Source organism: Euprymna scolopes, chromosome 5 (assembly GCF_053919585.1).
Source record: "Euprymna scolopes isolate OS-2025 chromosome 5, ASM5391958v1, whole genome shotgun sequence".
Lineage (NCBI taxonomy): Eukaryota > Metazoa > Mollusca > Cephalopoda > Sepiida > Sepiolidae > Euprymna > Euprymna scolopes.
In genome coordinates, this window is record NC_136486.1 from 21,309,445 (window position 1) to 21,323,523 (window position 14,079).

The window sequence follows — 14,079 nt, forward strand, 5'->3', positions numbered from 1 at the left end:
ATCTCTTTAGATCATAAGTTGACTGCTAGAATGGCCGACAGAATTTAATAAATTGCCAAATATTAATAAACTTAAGTAACTAACCATTTGCTAATTGCAGAGTTTCTTCATAAATGACGCTGCGCCGGATCAATATCAGATCGGTGACCGTTTGAGAATAACAAGAACTGATGATAAAACTTGTTTGTATAAAACCTCAAAAACTGTTATCTTCTCTGATCAGGATGTTCATGTTACTGGACCGCTTGTGATTTAGATTTCTGGAAACTTCCTCCTTTGGAGGAAGCCATCTCAACCTGCCCTGGGTAAATGATACAGCAGGTGTTGTAAACAGACGAGTCGTGTTTAGCCAAGGAGGAGGAGGTACAAAAGTTATTAAAAATATCTCTGATTGTGATTTAGGCTATCCAGAATTTTGTTTAAAATAAAATAAGTGCCTCATGAGAATTTCTGCGAAAACCAAATTATTTGAAAAAAGTCATGTTTCTAATAGCATAACATGGCCATTACAAGAATAAATTAAAATCCGCACCAGCATTTTCTTATTTTTTTTTTAACAAAAAGTTTTCTTATTGCCGTTAAGTCTCTCGTTATTGTCCATCTCGCCCAGCGTACACTTTTCCTCTCCGACCCCATACCGGCCGCAGCCAGCCACCTTCACTTTACACGTCCATTTCCTTTGACGTTGACTTTCTTTCTGAGCACATGCTGCATTTTTTCCCTTTTTCTTCTGTCAGCAACTGACGCACATTTCCTAATTTGCGTATGTGCGTTTTTCAACTATTGCTGCTACTGTTAATCTCCCCACAAGCCAGCCATCCTTTGCTCCCGCCGACATCTTCTCACGCACTCATATGTACTATGTTATAATAGTGATGGGGCAATTCCAATATTTTTTCCGATTCCGATTTAATAACTGATTCTGTCTTAAATTCCCGATTCTGATTCTTTTAAAATCTCCAAACATTTAGTTGTAGAGTTTTTTTTTCATTTTTTTTATTATGATTTTTCAGATTATTGTAAAAACTCGTGTAATGTGTGCAAATGCAAACCTATAGATTTTAATTTGATTGGTCATTTAAAATCAATAAATATTTATCATCTTTTTTCTTACTACCAGAAATGGTAAACTAAGTTTTAAACCAAATAAAAAAAACAAAAGAATCGTTTTTGGCATCAGAAAATGGGCACAAATTTTTCCGATTTCTATTTCAAGTAATCGTCCTAATACAAGTTCCTAAATGGTTTGCAGTTCTGTCCTTTTGAGTGGATGATGTCTTGCTGTTATCTTGGTGCTTCTGCACTATTAGGACAAAATTTCAGAAATCGTAAAACTGAATTTCACATGAAAACAATGGTATCTACATATTCCTTGTATTTTTAAGATGATTATATCCAACAATTACGAACATCGTTAAGGTAGAAAATTATTTATTAAAGAAAATAAAAAAGAGAATTTGATGAAAACAATCGTAAGACACAGAAGAGTTTAAAAGGGAAGTAATTTTCTGTTTCGATTTAAACAAGATGGCCACAATTTCTCACCTGCTAACATGATTAAAGTTGTGTTTAATAATTCAATAATATTCAGGTAATTTCAACTGCATAATTTGGAAGCTACCATTGTAATTTATTAGAATTGACAAGAAAAATCAATAGAAACCATTGTTTTTTATTTGAAAACTCCATTTATTGACTACAAAATTTCGTCCTAATAGTGTAGAAGCGCCGTTATCACTAATGGACATCAGGGTGGTGAAATAGGGGATGACTGATATTAAGTCTCGGATTTCCAGTTGAAGACACTACAATTTAAAAAAAGAAATTATTAAATTATTAGTGACACTAAAATTTAAAAAACATGATGAAATTATTAGTGATACTACAATAAAAAAAAAAATGGTTTCCTATTGTTAGTCTTGTAACTCTTGCTTCCCTTATTTTTCCGTTACTCCTCACATTCCACAAGCGATCTATCTAATGTGGAAAGAATTTCTGTTTTTGAGGTTGATTTGACACACTGGTTCTGGCCAGATCATCAAAGTTAGGCATCGATGAGCCTAGCCAGTACCAGATGGGTGATCATTTATGAAGGTTAGACACTGTATGTACCGTGCTGAGTTGTAGAAATTTTCAGGTTGATATCTGGGTGTGTGTTAAACTCACTGGGGGAGATGCACCTCCGAAACAAGATGGAAAGCAATAGGGAACCTACTGTCTTTACTTGTCTTCTTGAGATTACCATGGCTCTACAATTTGGGGAGCCATGGTTGCTGACACTGTTAAAAATAACAGGCTGCTGCTGCTGTCCATCTAAAACATAATGTTGGCTAGATTTTGACCTTGAAGCAATATTTAATTGTTTTTGAATTAAGCTCTTCGGAGCAATTTCCATAATAAAAAAAGAAAAGAAAAAAACGCCCCAATTTTTGGTATTTAATTTAATCACAAGAAATAAATGGTCAAACTTTTCCAAATGTTTTCATAAAAAACAATATTTTTGCTTTGATTTAAAAAAATAACAAAACTTTTAATCCCAAAACTTTTGAAAAACGGTAGAAATGTTTTTACATTAAAATTAATCTCATCCCATATTTGGCAGATTGAGAAAGTCTTCGCATTGTTCAATTAAGTCTTGAAGTTCTAAATAAATGCTGTCCTCAATTCCATGAGTGATTCGAAGGATATTTTCAGCCTGAAAAATAGAAAAGAAAAATTATTTCATTTTTCAGAATATTTTTTTTTTAGATTATTTGAAAATTGGATTATTCAGACTATAATTCTCCCCTCAAACTTCTTACGTTTCTGCCTCTGTAAACCATGTCTTTCTTCAGGTGTTTTGCATTGAACTGTGAAATCTCTACAGAGTTTCAAACTGAATTCTTTATTTAATCTACAAGTATAGATTGTTCTCATTCTATCAGCCATGACCAGGTAGAAACCTGGTACTTACACATAATGTGGACCGCATTATTGCAACAGCATATGCTGGCGGCTTGAGATTTTGAATATGATTGCTTTGTAATATCATTTCTGATTGGTTGTAATGGTCAACTTTCTTTCTCGCTTGCCCAATCAGATACTATCTTTCTCTCGAACTGAACATGTGACGCAGTGTATAAAGGTTAGATGACGGCAACTTTCTTTTTCTTCCCAGATCTTAGACTGAATACATCTCCACCTGGCATGGACGAATCCCCCAACAACTTTCTTGTGACACCACAGAACTCACCCGGCCTTCGAACCTGGCACTCGACTAAGATGAAATGCAGATAATCAAGTATGGCAACCAAACTTCAATACGGTACATAAACAAACTCATTTTCCTACAGCGCTGCCTCTAATCTTTTGTGCCTATCCCTACACATGGACGCAAGTTTCTACAACAAACTTAGACACATACATACATACAGGCTTTTCTAATCTTTTATCTACGTCTCTACACAGGAACGCTTTTCAATACTAACCCTTTCTCTATACAAACCGACTAACAAAAATGAACAATAAAACTGCGACACGCTTATCTTCATTTCTACAATATTATATTTTTATTATTATCTCAGTACCCTGTATATCAAATTTCGAGTCTGTAGACTGAAAATTGACAGAGTTATTGTGTAGGGAAATGTACACAAACAGACAGACACACATACACAGACAGACTCTAATGCATTTGATAATATCAAAAATATCAGACATTTTTCGTTAAGGTCGTTTTAGATTTTAGATGCAATATTGTCTAGAATACAGCATAATCACATTTACACACCGGTTCCCACCAGATCACTGGTTAAGCAATGATGAACTTGGCTAGTATCAGATGGGTGACCATTTGGGAATAATAGGTGCTGTATAGTGTGACAGATTAACACTACTATCAAAGGAAAAGTAAGGCGCCTCCTTCCCTCTGCTAGTTTGTGGGAAACCTTTGGGCAAGGTTGAGAACCCAGTTCAGCTCCCCAATCAGAGTAACGTGAGGTCATGGAAAGTAGGTAACTGATGTAATACGGAAGAAATCAAGAATAATTCTGTTTATGGTTTCGTGGTGCTGGGCAGAAGATTCCCTCTGAGTATAATGGTCAGGACAATCGTCCAGTATGGGCACTGCTCCGACAGAAAGAAACTACAACCTATAGTCTGTGCACCTGCAAAGAAAGTTATGACAACGCATTAAACACCTTGGTGAATGGGATTCTGAATGATGAGGAATAATGAATTCATGAATGCCTTGAGGGAGAAAGGTGGAGAGTCATAGTCGTCAATGTCTGTACCAGACAGGACACCACTTGAATGAATGAATAAATTGTCAAGAATGAAAAACTTAAATTTTCACTCTTTCTAGTAAGAATAAAGAATCTTAAAGATACCAAAGACTTTGGAAACAGTTTATCAAGATCAATAGTTTTCAAACATTGGCCTCACCAAATCTTCCGTTAGTTTCATATTTAAATGCGTTTTATGTATGTTTGGCTGAGTTTTGTTCAACTCATATCGTTGGTCAGTCAATACCGAAAACAATAAAAAATATTTGAAAGAAATAGATGAAATAATTGACAGAATTTGACCAGTATATTTATAGTATAGTCTATGATTAAAAATAACAGTAAAAACGAAAGAAGGAACATTATTTTTTTAGGAGGTGGGGGTTGAGATGAAATTATTAATTAAAATAAATGCAAACAAAATCTGTTTCGATCATACCACCAAATAAGACAAAAACAATTTCTATTGGAGGAAAATAAAGAAGGCAATACCTGAATAAGAATCCCGAGTGCCTTTTCAATCTTCAAAGCGTTGGTTAACAATTTTCCTTGTTCAAAAAGTTGTAATCCAATTGAAGAGCTGGGATGTGGCACACATTTGCTGAAACAGTTCATTCAAATAAGTCGGATAATATTTGCTGTTGCGAAAAGGATTGCAAACTGATTAAAATAAATAAATAAATAATAATAATAATAATAATAATTATAATAATAAGTGGTAGTGTTGGCATAGACTGGCGCCACACCAAATAGTCATGAAAGGTGAAGGAGGATGGAAAGTTCGAGGAGAAAAAAGCACTAACCAGACCTCTACTGAATTAGTATGAAGAGGACAGAAACCCTGTGGAGGTTTGTTACCACCGAAATTCCAGTGAAGACCAATAATCGCTCCCAGCAAGAAGTCAATGCAAGCAACTGTTGCAATAACACAAAAACATTTGGGAAGGAGGTAGAGAATACTGGAAATCAGTTAGCAATCTTTGATGAGGGTTTGTGTGAGAACTCCTAGTGAGTAGTAATAAATATTTATTGAACTACAAGAATGAGGCTATTCCGTGTGGTTTGCAATAAATATATTTTAGATATGAAACTAGAACAAATACATCGGGGACATTGTGAAGAAGGTGGGTCCCTCTATCGAGCAAGAAAACTACTCACACCTGAGAGTATCCTGTACCTCTACAAGGCCACTATTTACCCATGCATGGAATATTGTTGCCACATCTGGGCTGGTGCATCTACCACTAGCCTTTCCCTCTTGGATAGGGTCCAAAAAAAGGAGTTTTCAATCTAATAGGTCCCACTTTGTTAACTAAGATCCAACCTCTGTCCCATTGCCGTAATGTTGCATCTCTGTGCCTGTTTTAATGTGCTCTGATGAACTCGTTGCACTTGTGTCCTCTTGACATACATATCCCCGACAAACCCACTTAGCAACAAAATCTGACCCCTTCATTGTTGAGGCCCCTAAATGCTAGAAAGCTTTCTACTCTTATAGTTTCTTCCCTCAAACAGCTAGACTTTGGAATTCCATTCCTACTTCCCTGATTGTACTAATATGCATAAGTTTAAATGTAATGTAAGCCAACATCTTGTTAATCTTTTCTAGGTATGGTCCCAAATAGTAGCCCCTTACGTTCAAATGGCGAGATGCCTTGTTAGGGATGAACGTGAGTAAAAAAAAACAAAAAAAAAAACATGACAGATCGACGAAAATTCCATTTCAGACTTAAATATTACAAACAGATTTTAGTCATGTCAAAGCATCTTAAAAAGAGACTAAGATATGTCTAACCATACTGGCTGTTCTCTGATGAAATGGCTACTTCTTTTTTGGGGGGGAAATCGCTCCAGACAAAGCATGAGGCCACTTGATGTAAGGAGTTAAAAAAGTACTACTTAAAAGCCAAAAACTAGCCAACGATGAGTTTTAAATGGATTGTGACCCAGAAAACAGCAAATCTCTCTTTGGAAACGGCACTAATCGTATACGAGTTAAACCGGCTTCATCCAAAGGGAGAAGTTCCATGGGAGTATGAAATTCACAAGCGATCCCCAGTTACATGTATATCCCTGTTAGGCGAGATGTTAGGTTTTTGTAACTCTTGCAGAGAGTAGTTGACTTTCTCCTAGATACAGCTCTTAGAATTCCCAAATTGGTCGCCCATCTAGTACTGACCAGGCTCAACATTGCTTAACTTCGGTGATCCAACGAGAACCGGTATGTCAAAATGATTATGTCGTACAATTCTTTTCTCTTTGTCAGTTCACAGATACAATTGCTCACCCACTAAATACTCCTATCAGAACATGTACACTAGGTTATAGACACATATACTCTTTCACTAAATATTCACTTCAAAACATGTCATTTTCATAGTATATACTCCCTTCGGTGTATACTCCCTTCAAAAAATGTAATTTTCATAGTATATACTCCCTTCAGTGTATACTCCCTTCAAAGCACAAAGACAAGTTCTTAGATGTATGCACTCTTTCACTAAATACTCTCTGTTAAACAGTTACACACGTTCTTGGATACATTGAACTTCTCACTAAACATATACACAAGTTAATGGACTCACAATTCTCTCATTAACAAAACAAAGGTATGCCAATACATATATCAATATTTTCATGCTTATTAATTTATATGTATGTAATCGCACATGGCGACAGCAGAAATAAACATGTGTACTTAATTTCTTCTTACAGACAAGGACTTTTTTTTTCTCTAGAACATCCTCAAACTCTTTTATCTCCCATGCTTCGTAAGCGTAATCTTTTATTGTTTCTGTTAATATAAAAATAAAGCACTGTTAAATGTACACACAGAAGAATGCAAATACGTAAATAACGGATACTGAGAGAATATTTTATTTATGTTTCTATACAAACTCCAAAGTATCTATAAGAATGGTGAGATCACTCACCTTGATTAACAGTCTTAGCAAATTGTCTGATACATTTTGTATGAATAAACTTTTTGTACGGATAATTTAATACACTTTTCTTTTTACTCAGGAATCACCACTTATCAAGGCCCGGAGGCCACTCGAGGATAAGGATTAATAGGTATACATTAGTCAATGTGATTATAGCATAGTAAACAACAGTAGTGGGAATTTTGTAAATTGGATTACTTAGGGGGGGAGACGGTTCATCAAGAATTTGTTTACGTTGGACTTGAAGACAATCAATTCATAAATGCACACTTCTCATTAATAACACGAAGGCACACTAATATACATATCTTCAAACACATTTTGAAACAGTTTATATTGATTGAGTTCAAAAGAACCGGAGCAGTTTAATTTTTCTTAGCACGAATTGTATCTGGAATTATTTTATGCAATAATTATTTTCGTTTATAAGAAAGTGATCTCCAAAGTATTTTTTATTGATTATTGATTGCTTTGATCTTTGGAAGATAATCCAGTTAATTTCCATCCCCAGGGAATGAATACATTGTTCTAGATTTTAAATATTATTCATCCAGGGCAACGCTGATCCAGAATATACCAAGTGTGTGGGCCTTTGTTTAGTGGTTTGAGACTTTTAACCGGATATACAAGCACACAGACAACTGTTCTTTATATAATAGTCTAGCAGGCCCATCTAAAACTAAATATAAATTAAATAATGCGTGTAACATCTTTATATTAAAACTTCTATCTTTCCCTCTCTATCCAGCGCTCTCTGTATCATTTTCAATATTCCTATCCGACATTTTTCTATCCTTCTCCTTAAACCTTTCTTTATCCTCTCTCTAATCCATTCCTCTTTCTTGTTTAAATTTGTAGAAAAAAAATAATGTAATTCATCTACTGAAGCTATCTCTTATAAATGTAATACTGTATTCTTACATTTATTGCTTCTGGACAACGCCTAGTAGAACAAAGCACAATGACATTCTTGATTTCGGTTAAGTCTGTTCCCCCTCATCCCCTTTTACAGTAATATGAAGAGAAATTATGTTGATAACGAAAATAGTCTAAATATAATGCAGTAATGTCAATAAAGATGATATATATAATAAATATTAACCTAGTGGATGATTGGTGGTCTAGTTTTTTTTTAATAGAAATTTAAGGTTGTCTCACATTTTTTGCATGTAGACTTGTTCACCATAGGCCGCAGCCTTTTCCCAGAGTTCAAGTTCGATGCAGGCTCCTTTCGCCAATTCTCTAATTCTTATAAATTGAAGATTTGATTTATGCAAGATGCTTTCATCAAACTCGGAAAGGACATTCTCGGCAAGTTTCAACACACCTTCATGATCTGAAACAACAAAAAATAAATTAGGTTATTGAAAGTCTAATTTAAGTGTTTTTTATTAAAAAATAAAATTAAAAAAAAATTATATCGTCTTAATATGAGTTCAGACAAAAATTGCTTTTATAAATAAACAAAATTTTGCTATCTTCAGCCAGTAGCTTCTTTCTAAGAACTGCAAGCTTGTGGAACTCTCTTCCTGCTGACTGCTTCCCTCTTACCTATAACTTTAGCCTTTTTAAGACTAAGGCCAATAGGCATCAACTGTCTTTGCAATAATCATCTCTCGTTCTTGTTAGCTCTTCATATTAAGTGGTTTCATGCCTTGTCTGCAGCAACTTCCATATAAAAAATAAAAGCTCTAAAAGGATCTGTTTGGACAGTCGTCATCAATCAGTCTATCCAAGGGTTACATCTTTTCAAATTTGAAAATCTGAATCTAAATTCTACAGCAGAAGAAATTAATATTAAAGAATATTGCACCTTTGAATTATGTGGAGAATTTGCATCTCCAATGCTGACATAATGAGTCGTTTGCTAAAAGCATATTTCACATAACTGTTGAAAATAATCTGATGAAATGAGAGCATGCTACCTCTGTGAAGTAAATAAAGGGGTCTGTTCAAAGTACCATCCAAATTCTTGAGTTCGACAGAAACATTCCTGAATTCAACAAGATACACCTGAAGAAGGTTGGAGGTTACATCGACGGAAACATTTTAAAAATAATACTCAATAGAGAACAGTAGTCCGATGAATCCAAATAATTCTATCTCTCTCCTTTTCTTTTCCTCTACCTCTTCTCGACCACTTCTTTCTTCTTCACCCATTCTTCTCTCTGGACACACACACACACACACACACACACACACACACACACACACTTTTATGTATTTGGTGTTTATTTAAACTTGCACTTATTTAGGAACACAAAAAGAAAAACCTTTATGGTGTACCTACTTATCACGCCATCAATTATATTCCAAAAATAACTTCATTTAATCAAGTAGTTATTTTTTTATTTAAGAAAATCAAATTGTACGATGTTTAGCAATTAAGTATTTTTAGCAGCCATTTATGAGAACTTGATTCTGTAAAAGTTGTTTAGGGGGAGGTAACCACTAATGAATTTCGAATTCAATCAAATATGGCAACTGGTTACTCTCCCATCGAACAAGTAATAAATTTGATTTTTCTTTAATAAAAATGAAATACTTGATCAAATGACGTGATTTTTTGGAATATGCCATCTTCGTTCCTTAATGGGTGCATACACTAGAAAGACAATTTTCATTATAAGTGCAAGTCTAAATAATCCATATATTCTTTGAGGAACGAGTTGGTATAAAGGAAATAACTCCTTGAAAACAAATTAGAATTACTTCCCTTTAGTAGAATCACGTTAAAGCACACCAAGTTTGAAAGCAACTATACTACCAACGTTCAATCTTTGGACTTCAAACAGACTAGTCAAAAGCTAAGCCCATCAAGAGCCCAATAGGAAAGGAAAGCATTACAAGGTTGGCTGACAAAAAAGTCTTCCCCTTTATTCAAGAATTAAAAAAATGACAAATCTTAATGTTAGCAGCATTAGTTTCTGAATGTTTGAGATGAAGATTAATAATTTGGATTATTCGAACTACTGTACTTATCTTGAACATTATTCGCACAAACGTTTCGGTTCATGTAACTTCTTATCATCTTCAGGTAGATATTGTCGAATTCGGAAATCTTTCTGTTGAACTTGGGAATCTGCACGGAATTTTGAATTTTGTGGTCCCATCTGAAAGAAATTGGGGAAATCATTATCAGCAACAGAATGAAGACGGTCATAAGAAAAGTCATCAATTTTTTTACCTTCTTTTTCATCCATTTGTTTTAATTCTTTCACCATTTTGTTGCCGTAGACCCACAATCTGAGAGCTTCTTTGCCAAACTCGACTGGGAAATCGGTTTTACCACAACTGGAACAGGGTAAAAGCTGCATTCGTCCAGCTTGTTTTTTTTTTTATGAAAAAAAAAAAAAGAAGAAAAGTAAATAATGAAAAAATTTAAAAGATTTCATAAATTATTGCTAAATTCTATAAAACATACTTGTTGGAAATGCAATATATTTATTTAAAGAAATAAAAATGTGTTTCAACAAAATCTCGGATGAAGTATGGAATAAGAATCCTTGAAGCCGAGAGACTCAATCGGGATACATTCCAAATGACATGTAGCTAATTTCACTCCAGTTGACTTCTGCTGATTTTTCGCCTATCACACTTTCCTGTTATTCTCGAAACACTTATTAATCCTTAACTTAAATATGCTTTGGTGAGAATTTTATAGCATTATTATTCTAACTAGTTACTGCATGTAGTTTTGCAAACATAAATATGCCAATTAATCATCCCATCCAGTCTGTATTGTATAGAAGTTTTTTTTACGAAATGATTATTTATCTTTGATATTTTAAATACAATCTTTGATAATGAGAATATGAAATAATAATTTAAGAGATTTTGTTATTGATGGTTTTAGTGGCAGACACAAACTCTCCATTATTATTATTATTATTATTATTATTATTATTGTTGTTGTTGTCGTTGTCGTCATCGTCGTCGTCGTTGTTGTCGGTGGCGGCGGCGGCGGCGGCGGCTCTCAAGAAGCTTTCACACAGGTCATCAAAGATCTTTCCTTGAAAACAACCTGTGGTGTTCTCTGGAAGCTGAGTGACAACAAGTCTCCCCAGATTTCCAGTACTCTCTACCTCTTTCAATAAGATTTGCAAATAAATTTGCGTTATAGCAACAGCCGTTTACAATTGATTTCTCGCTGGCAGCAGCCATTGGTCTCCACTGGAATTTGAGTGGCAATAAGCCTCCCCAAGGTCCCAGTTCTCTTTGTACTTGTCCAGCAGGGGTCTGGCTAGTGCTCTCTCCTTGGTCTTTGATATTTTAAATACAATCTTTGATATTGAGAATATGAAATAATAATTTAAGAGATTTTGTTATAGATGGTTTTAGTTACAGACACAAACTCTCCATTATAACACGATTATTTATTTATTCGTTCATTCATTCATACTCACTAACATTTCTCACACAGGTCATGATTAGAGATTGCTCATTGACAACAACTGGTGGTGTTCCCTGGAGTTTAAATGACAAGTCTTCCTAAGTTTCCGGTACTATTTGTCTCTTTCGATAATCTTTGCAAATGTTTTTGCATTATTGCAACAGCCACTTGCCATTTACTTATCACTTGCAACGATCATTAGCCATCACTGGAATTTGGGTGGTAATAAGTCTCCCTAAGATCCCACTCCTCTTTGCACTCATCCAGTAGAGGTCTGGTCAGGGCTTCCTCACCCACCTCAACTTTTCTTGATTATTTGCTGTGGTGCCAGTTGATGCCGACACTACATTTTGGGGGCGGAGTAAACTTACAATTATACAGTTTCAGTTTTCTTGGTTCCATGTGGTGTTTTACTTCTGTTGTAGTTTTTATATGACCGGTTAACGTTTGTAGCTCATGTGTATTAATGTATGCATTCAAGAGTTTTCCTTACTATATCAGCCATTTTCATTTTTGCTATCCGTTGTATCGTGTTAGCCATCCCCAATTTCTTCCATGAGAGACGGTTGCGAAATGGAACAGAGAAAAACAAATCAAAACGAAAATTCAAAAAATAAAAACCAACATAAAAAATACTAGGAATAATCATAGTAACGGTGATATTGATAATCATTATAATAACTCCAGCCATAAGTCGAACAGCACAGACGGTAAAAAGTCTCCAGTAAACCATATTGGAGACAACATCTTTAAGGATAGTAAATACCTGATGTTAAGACATTGTAGTTTTAAATACTAGGTTGACACCTGACAGGGGTTAACAGCGTTTTGTGGCAAAAATTGAGTCTTTAGTGTGACTGAGTAATTCTGAGTACGGCACAATCACGTTGACACACTGTTTCTCTCTAGATCACCGAAGTTAAGCAACGTTGAGCCTGACCAGTACCAGATGGGTGACCATTTGAGAAGGTGAGGCGCTGTATGTACTTTCTTAGAAGGTTGGACGTGGGGTCAGCACCCTCATTCCAAAAAACGTACTCCTCGCTACAAAAACATCTACAAAGTTGTGGATGGGGTATGCCCCTCCAGGGGTGCAAGGCTATGTTTTGAGTTGGTATCTCAATAAAATACCGGGGAAGGAAAACCTTAACACAAAGTGTTGATTCGATTGGTGATCCACTTACATTCATCTTTCGTGAACCCGGAGAATCCGAAACACAAAGAATCTGGACATCGAACACTTGTCATGATTTGATCCTGAAATCAAATAATAAAAAAATTCCTTCAATGAAAATATGGATTGGATATGTTTATCTCCATTTAAAAAAATAACAAAAACACAATCTGTATATCTATAAAAGTGAGAATGTGTGTGTGTGTGTGTGTGTGTGTGTGTCGACATACAAATATCTGTGTGTGATGTTGCCAAGCTAATCAAAAACCTTGATTCCAGTAAAGCAACTGGCCTTGTCGGCATTCCTATTGTAGTGCTCAAAATGCTTAAACGAGAAATAGCTCCCATACTTACAATGCTGTTTAAGCATTGTCTTAAGGAGAAATGCTTCCCAACACCCTGGAAAATCTCATTGGTATGCCCAGTATTTAAGAATTCAGGTGATCAGTCATCTCCCTCTCAGTACAGACGTGGCTACCGAGAGTAAAGAAGGCCGATGCACATGACAGCGTGACGTCATTATCAGATTCACTTGTAGGGATATGATATAGGCTATCAGCAGCAGTTTTGTCTAGTTTTCAGTTTGCTGTCTAACATGGTGTATTCTTGCGTTGTTCCAAATTGCCGGGGAAATTATCCAAAAGGCCCCAAAGTGCATATATTTTCTTTTTTCTAAATTTTCTCAATTTGGATACGTGCCATTAGAAAGGAAAATTTTATTCCAACCAAATATAGTAAAGTAAGTAATGTTATTTGTTAATAATTAAACATGTATTTAATTAGAACTGTATTCAAGTACTTTCATAACATTTGATAACATTGTTAATATAAATTTCAAATGGCTTTGTGAAGTTAGGCTGTGTAAGGTGTTAACTTTGGTCAAAATTGGACCGTTCCTCCTTTCATCGGATTATTTCGATTATCGATTATCGATACTTATCGCAGATATTCCGATACAAAACATATCTGTTTAATTCTTGATAACATTAATACAACACAATAGAATTCGCGGTGAGAAGGAACACAGACATATACCGAGATTACAGTCTCTCAATAATCTGTAGATTTGTAGTCAAAGCGGAGCGAATGTTTCTGCCAATGTTTGTCTAGTCTGACTTCGAAGGTATTGAGTGACTCTGCAGATACCACTTCTTTCGGCAGGTGGTTTAACACGTTCACCACATGTTTGAAGAAGTGTGCTCGAACAGACTCAGCTGTCCACTTCCGATGTCGCTGCTTATCCCAACACAAGGAACGGCCACGGGTCAAACAATCTTGTTTCAAAAGAAGCACTTTGAGACAGTC

The 14,079-nt window shown here is 35.2% G+C and overlaps 2 protein-coding genes across 4 annotated transcripts in view; one reads left to right on the forward strand and one right to left on the reverse strand.

The window, feature by feature from the left end:
• Window positions 1-3,535, forward strand: part of LOC145276733 (U1 small nuclear ribonucleoprotein A-like) — a 199,744-nt gene extending 196,209 nt beyond the window's left edge. Inside the window, exon 10 of one of the 2 annotated variants that reach the window (XR_013868000.1) lies at window positions 3,158-3,199. The gene's annotated coding sequence lies outside the window, so the exon portion shown is untranslated. Of the gene's footprint in view, window positions 1-3,157 lie in introns of both variants that reach the window. The other variant, XR_013868002.1, reaches the window with a different exon arrangement.
• The window catches only part of LOC145276731 (histone-lysine N-methyltransferase SMYD3-like), a 69,739-nt gene continuing 58,084 nt past the window's right edge, over window positions 2,425-14,079 (reverse strand). For both annotated transcript variants that reach the window (XM_080127954.1, XM_080127955.1), the window contains 5 exons: window positions 12,785-12,857; window positions 10,395-10,532; window positions 8,366-8,543; window positions 4,755-4,863; window positions 2,425-2,695 (listed from right to left, as the gene is read on the reverse strand). In XM_080127954.1, the coding sequence (XP_079984080.1) occupies window positions 2,585-2,695; window positions 4,755-4,863; window positions 8,366-8,543; window positions 10,395-10,532; window positions 12,785-12,857 (609 nt within the window). In that variant the 3' untranslated portion in view covers window positions 2,425-2,584. The remainder of the gene's footprint in view (window positions 2,696-4,754; window positions 4,864-8,365; window positions 8,544-10,394; window positions 10,533-12,784; window positions 12,858-14,079) is intronic.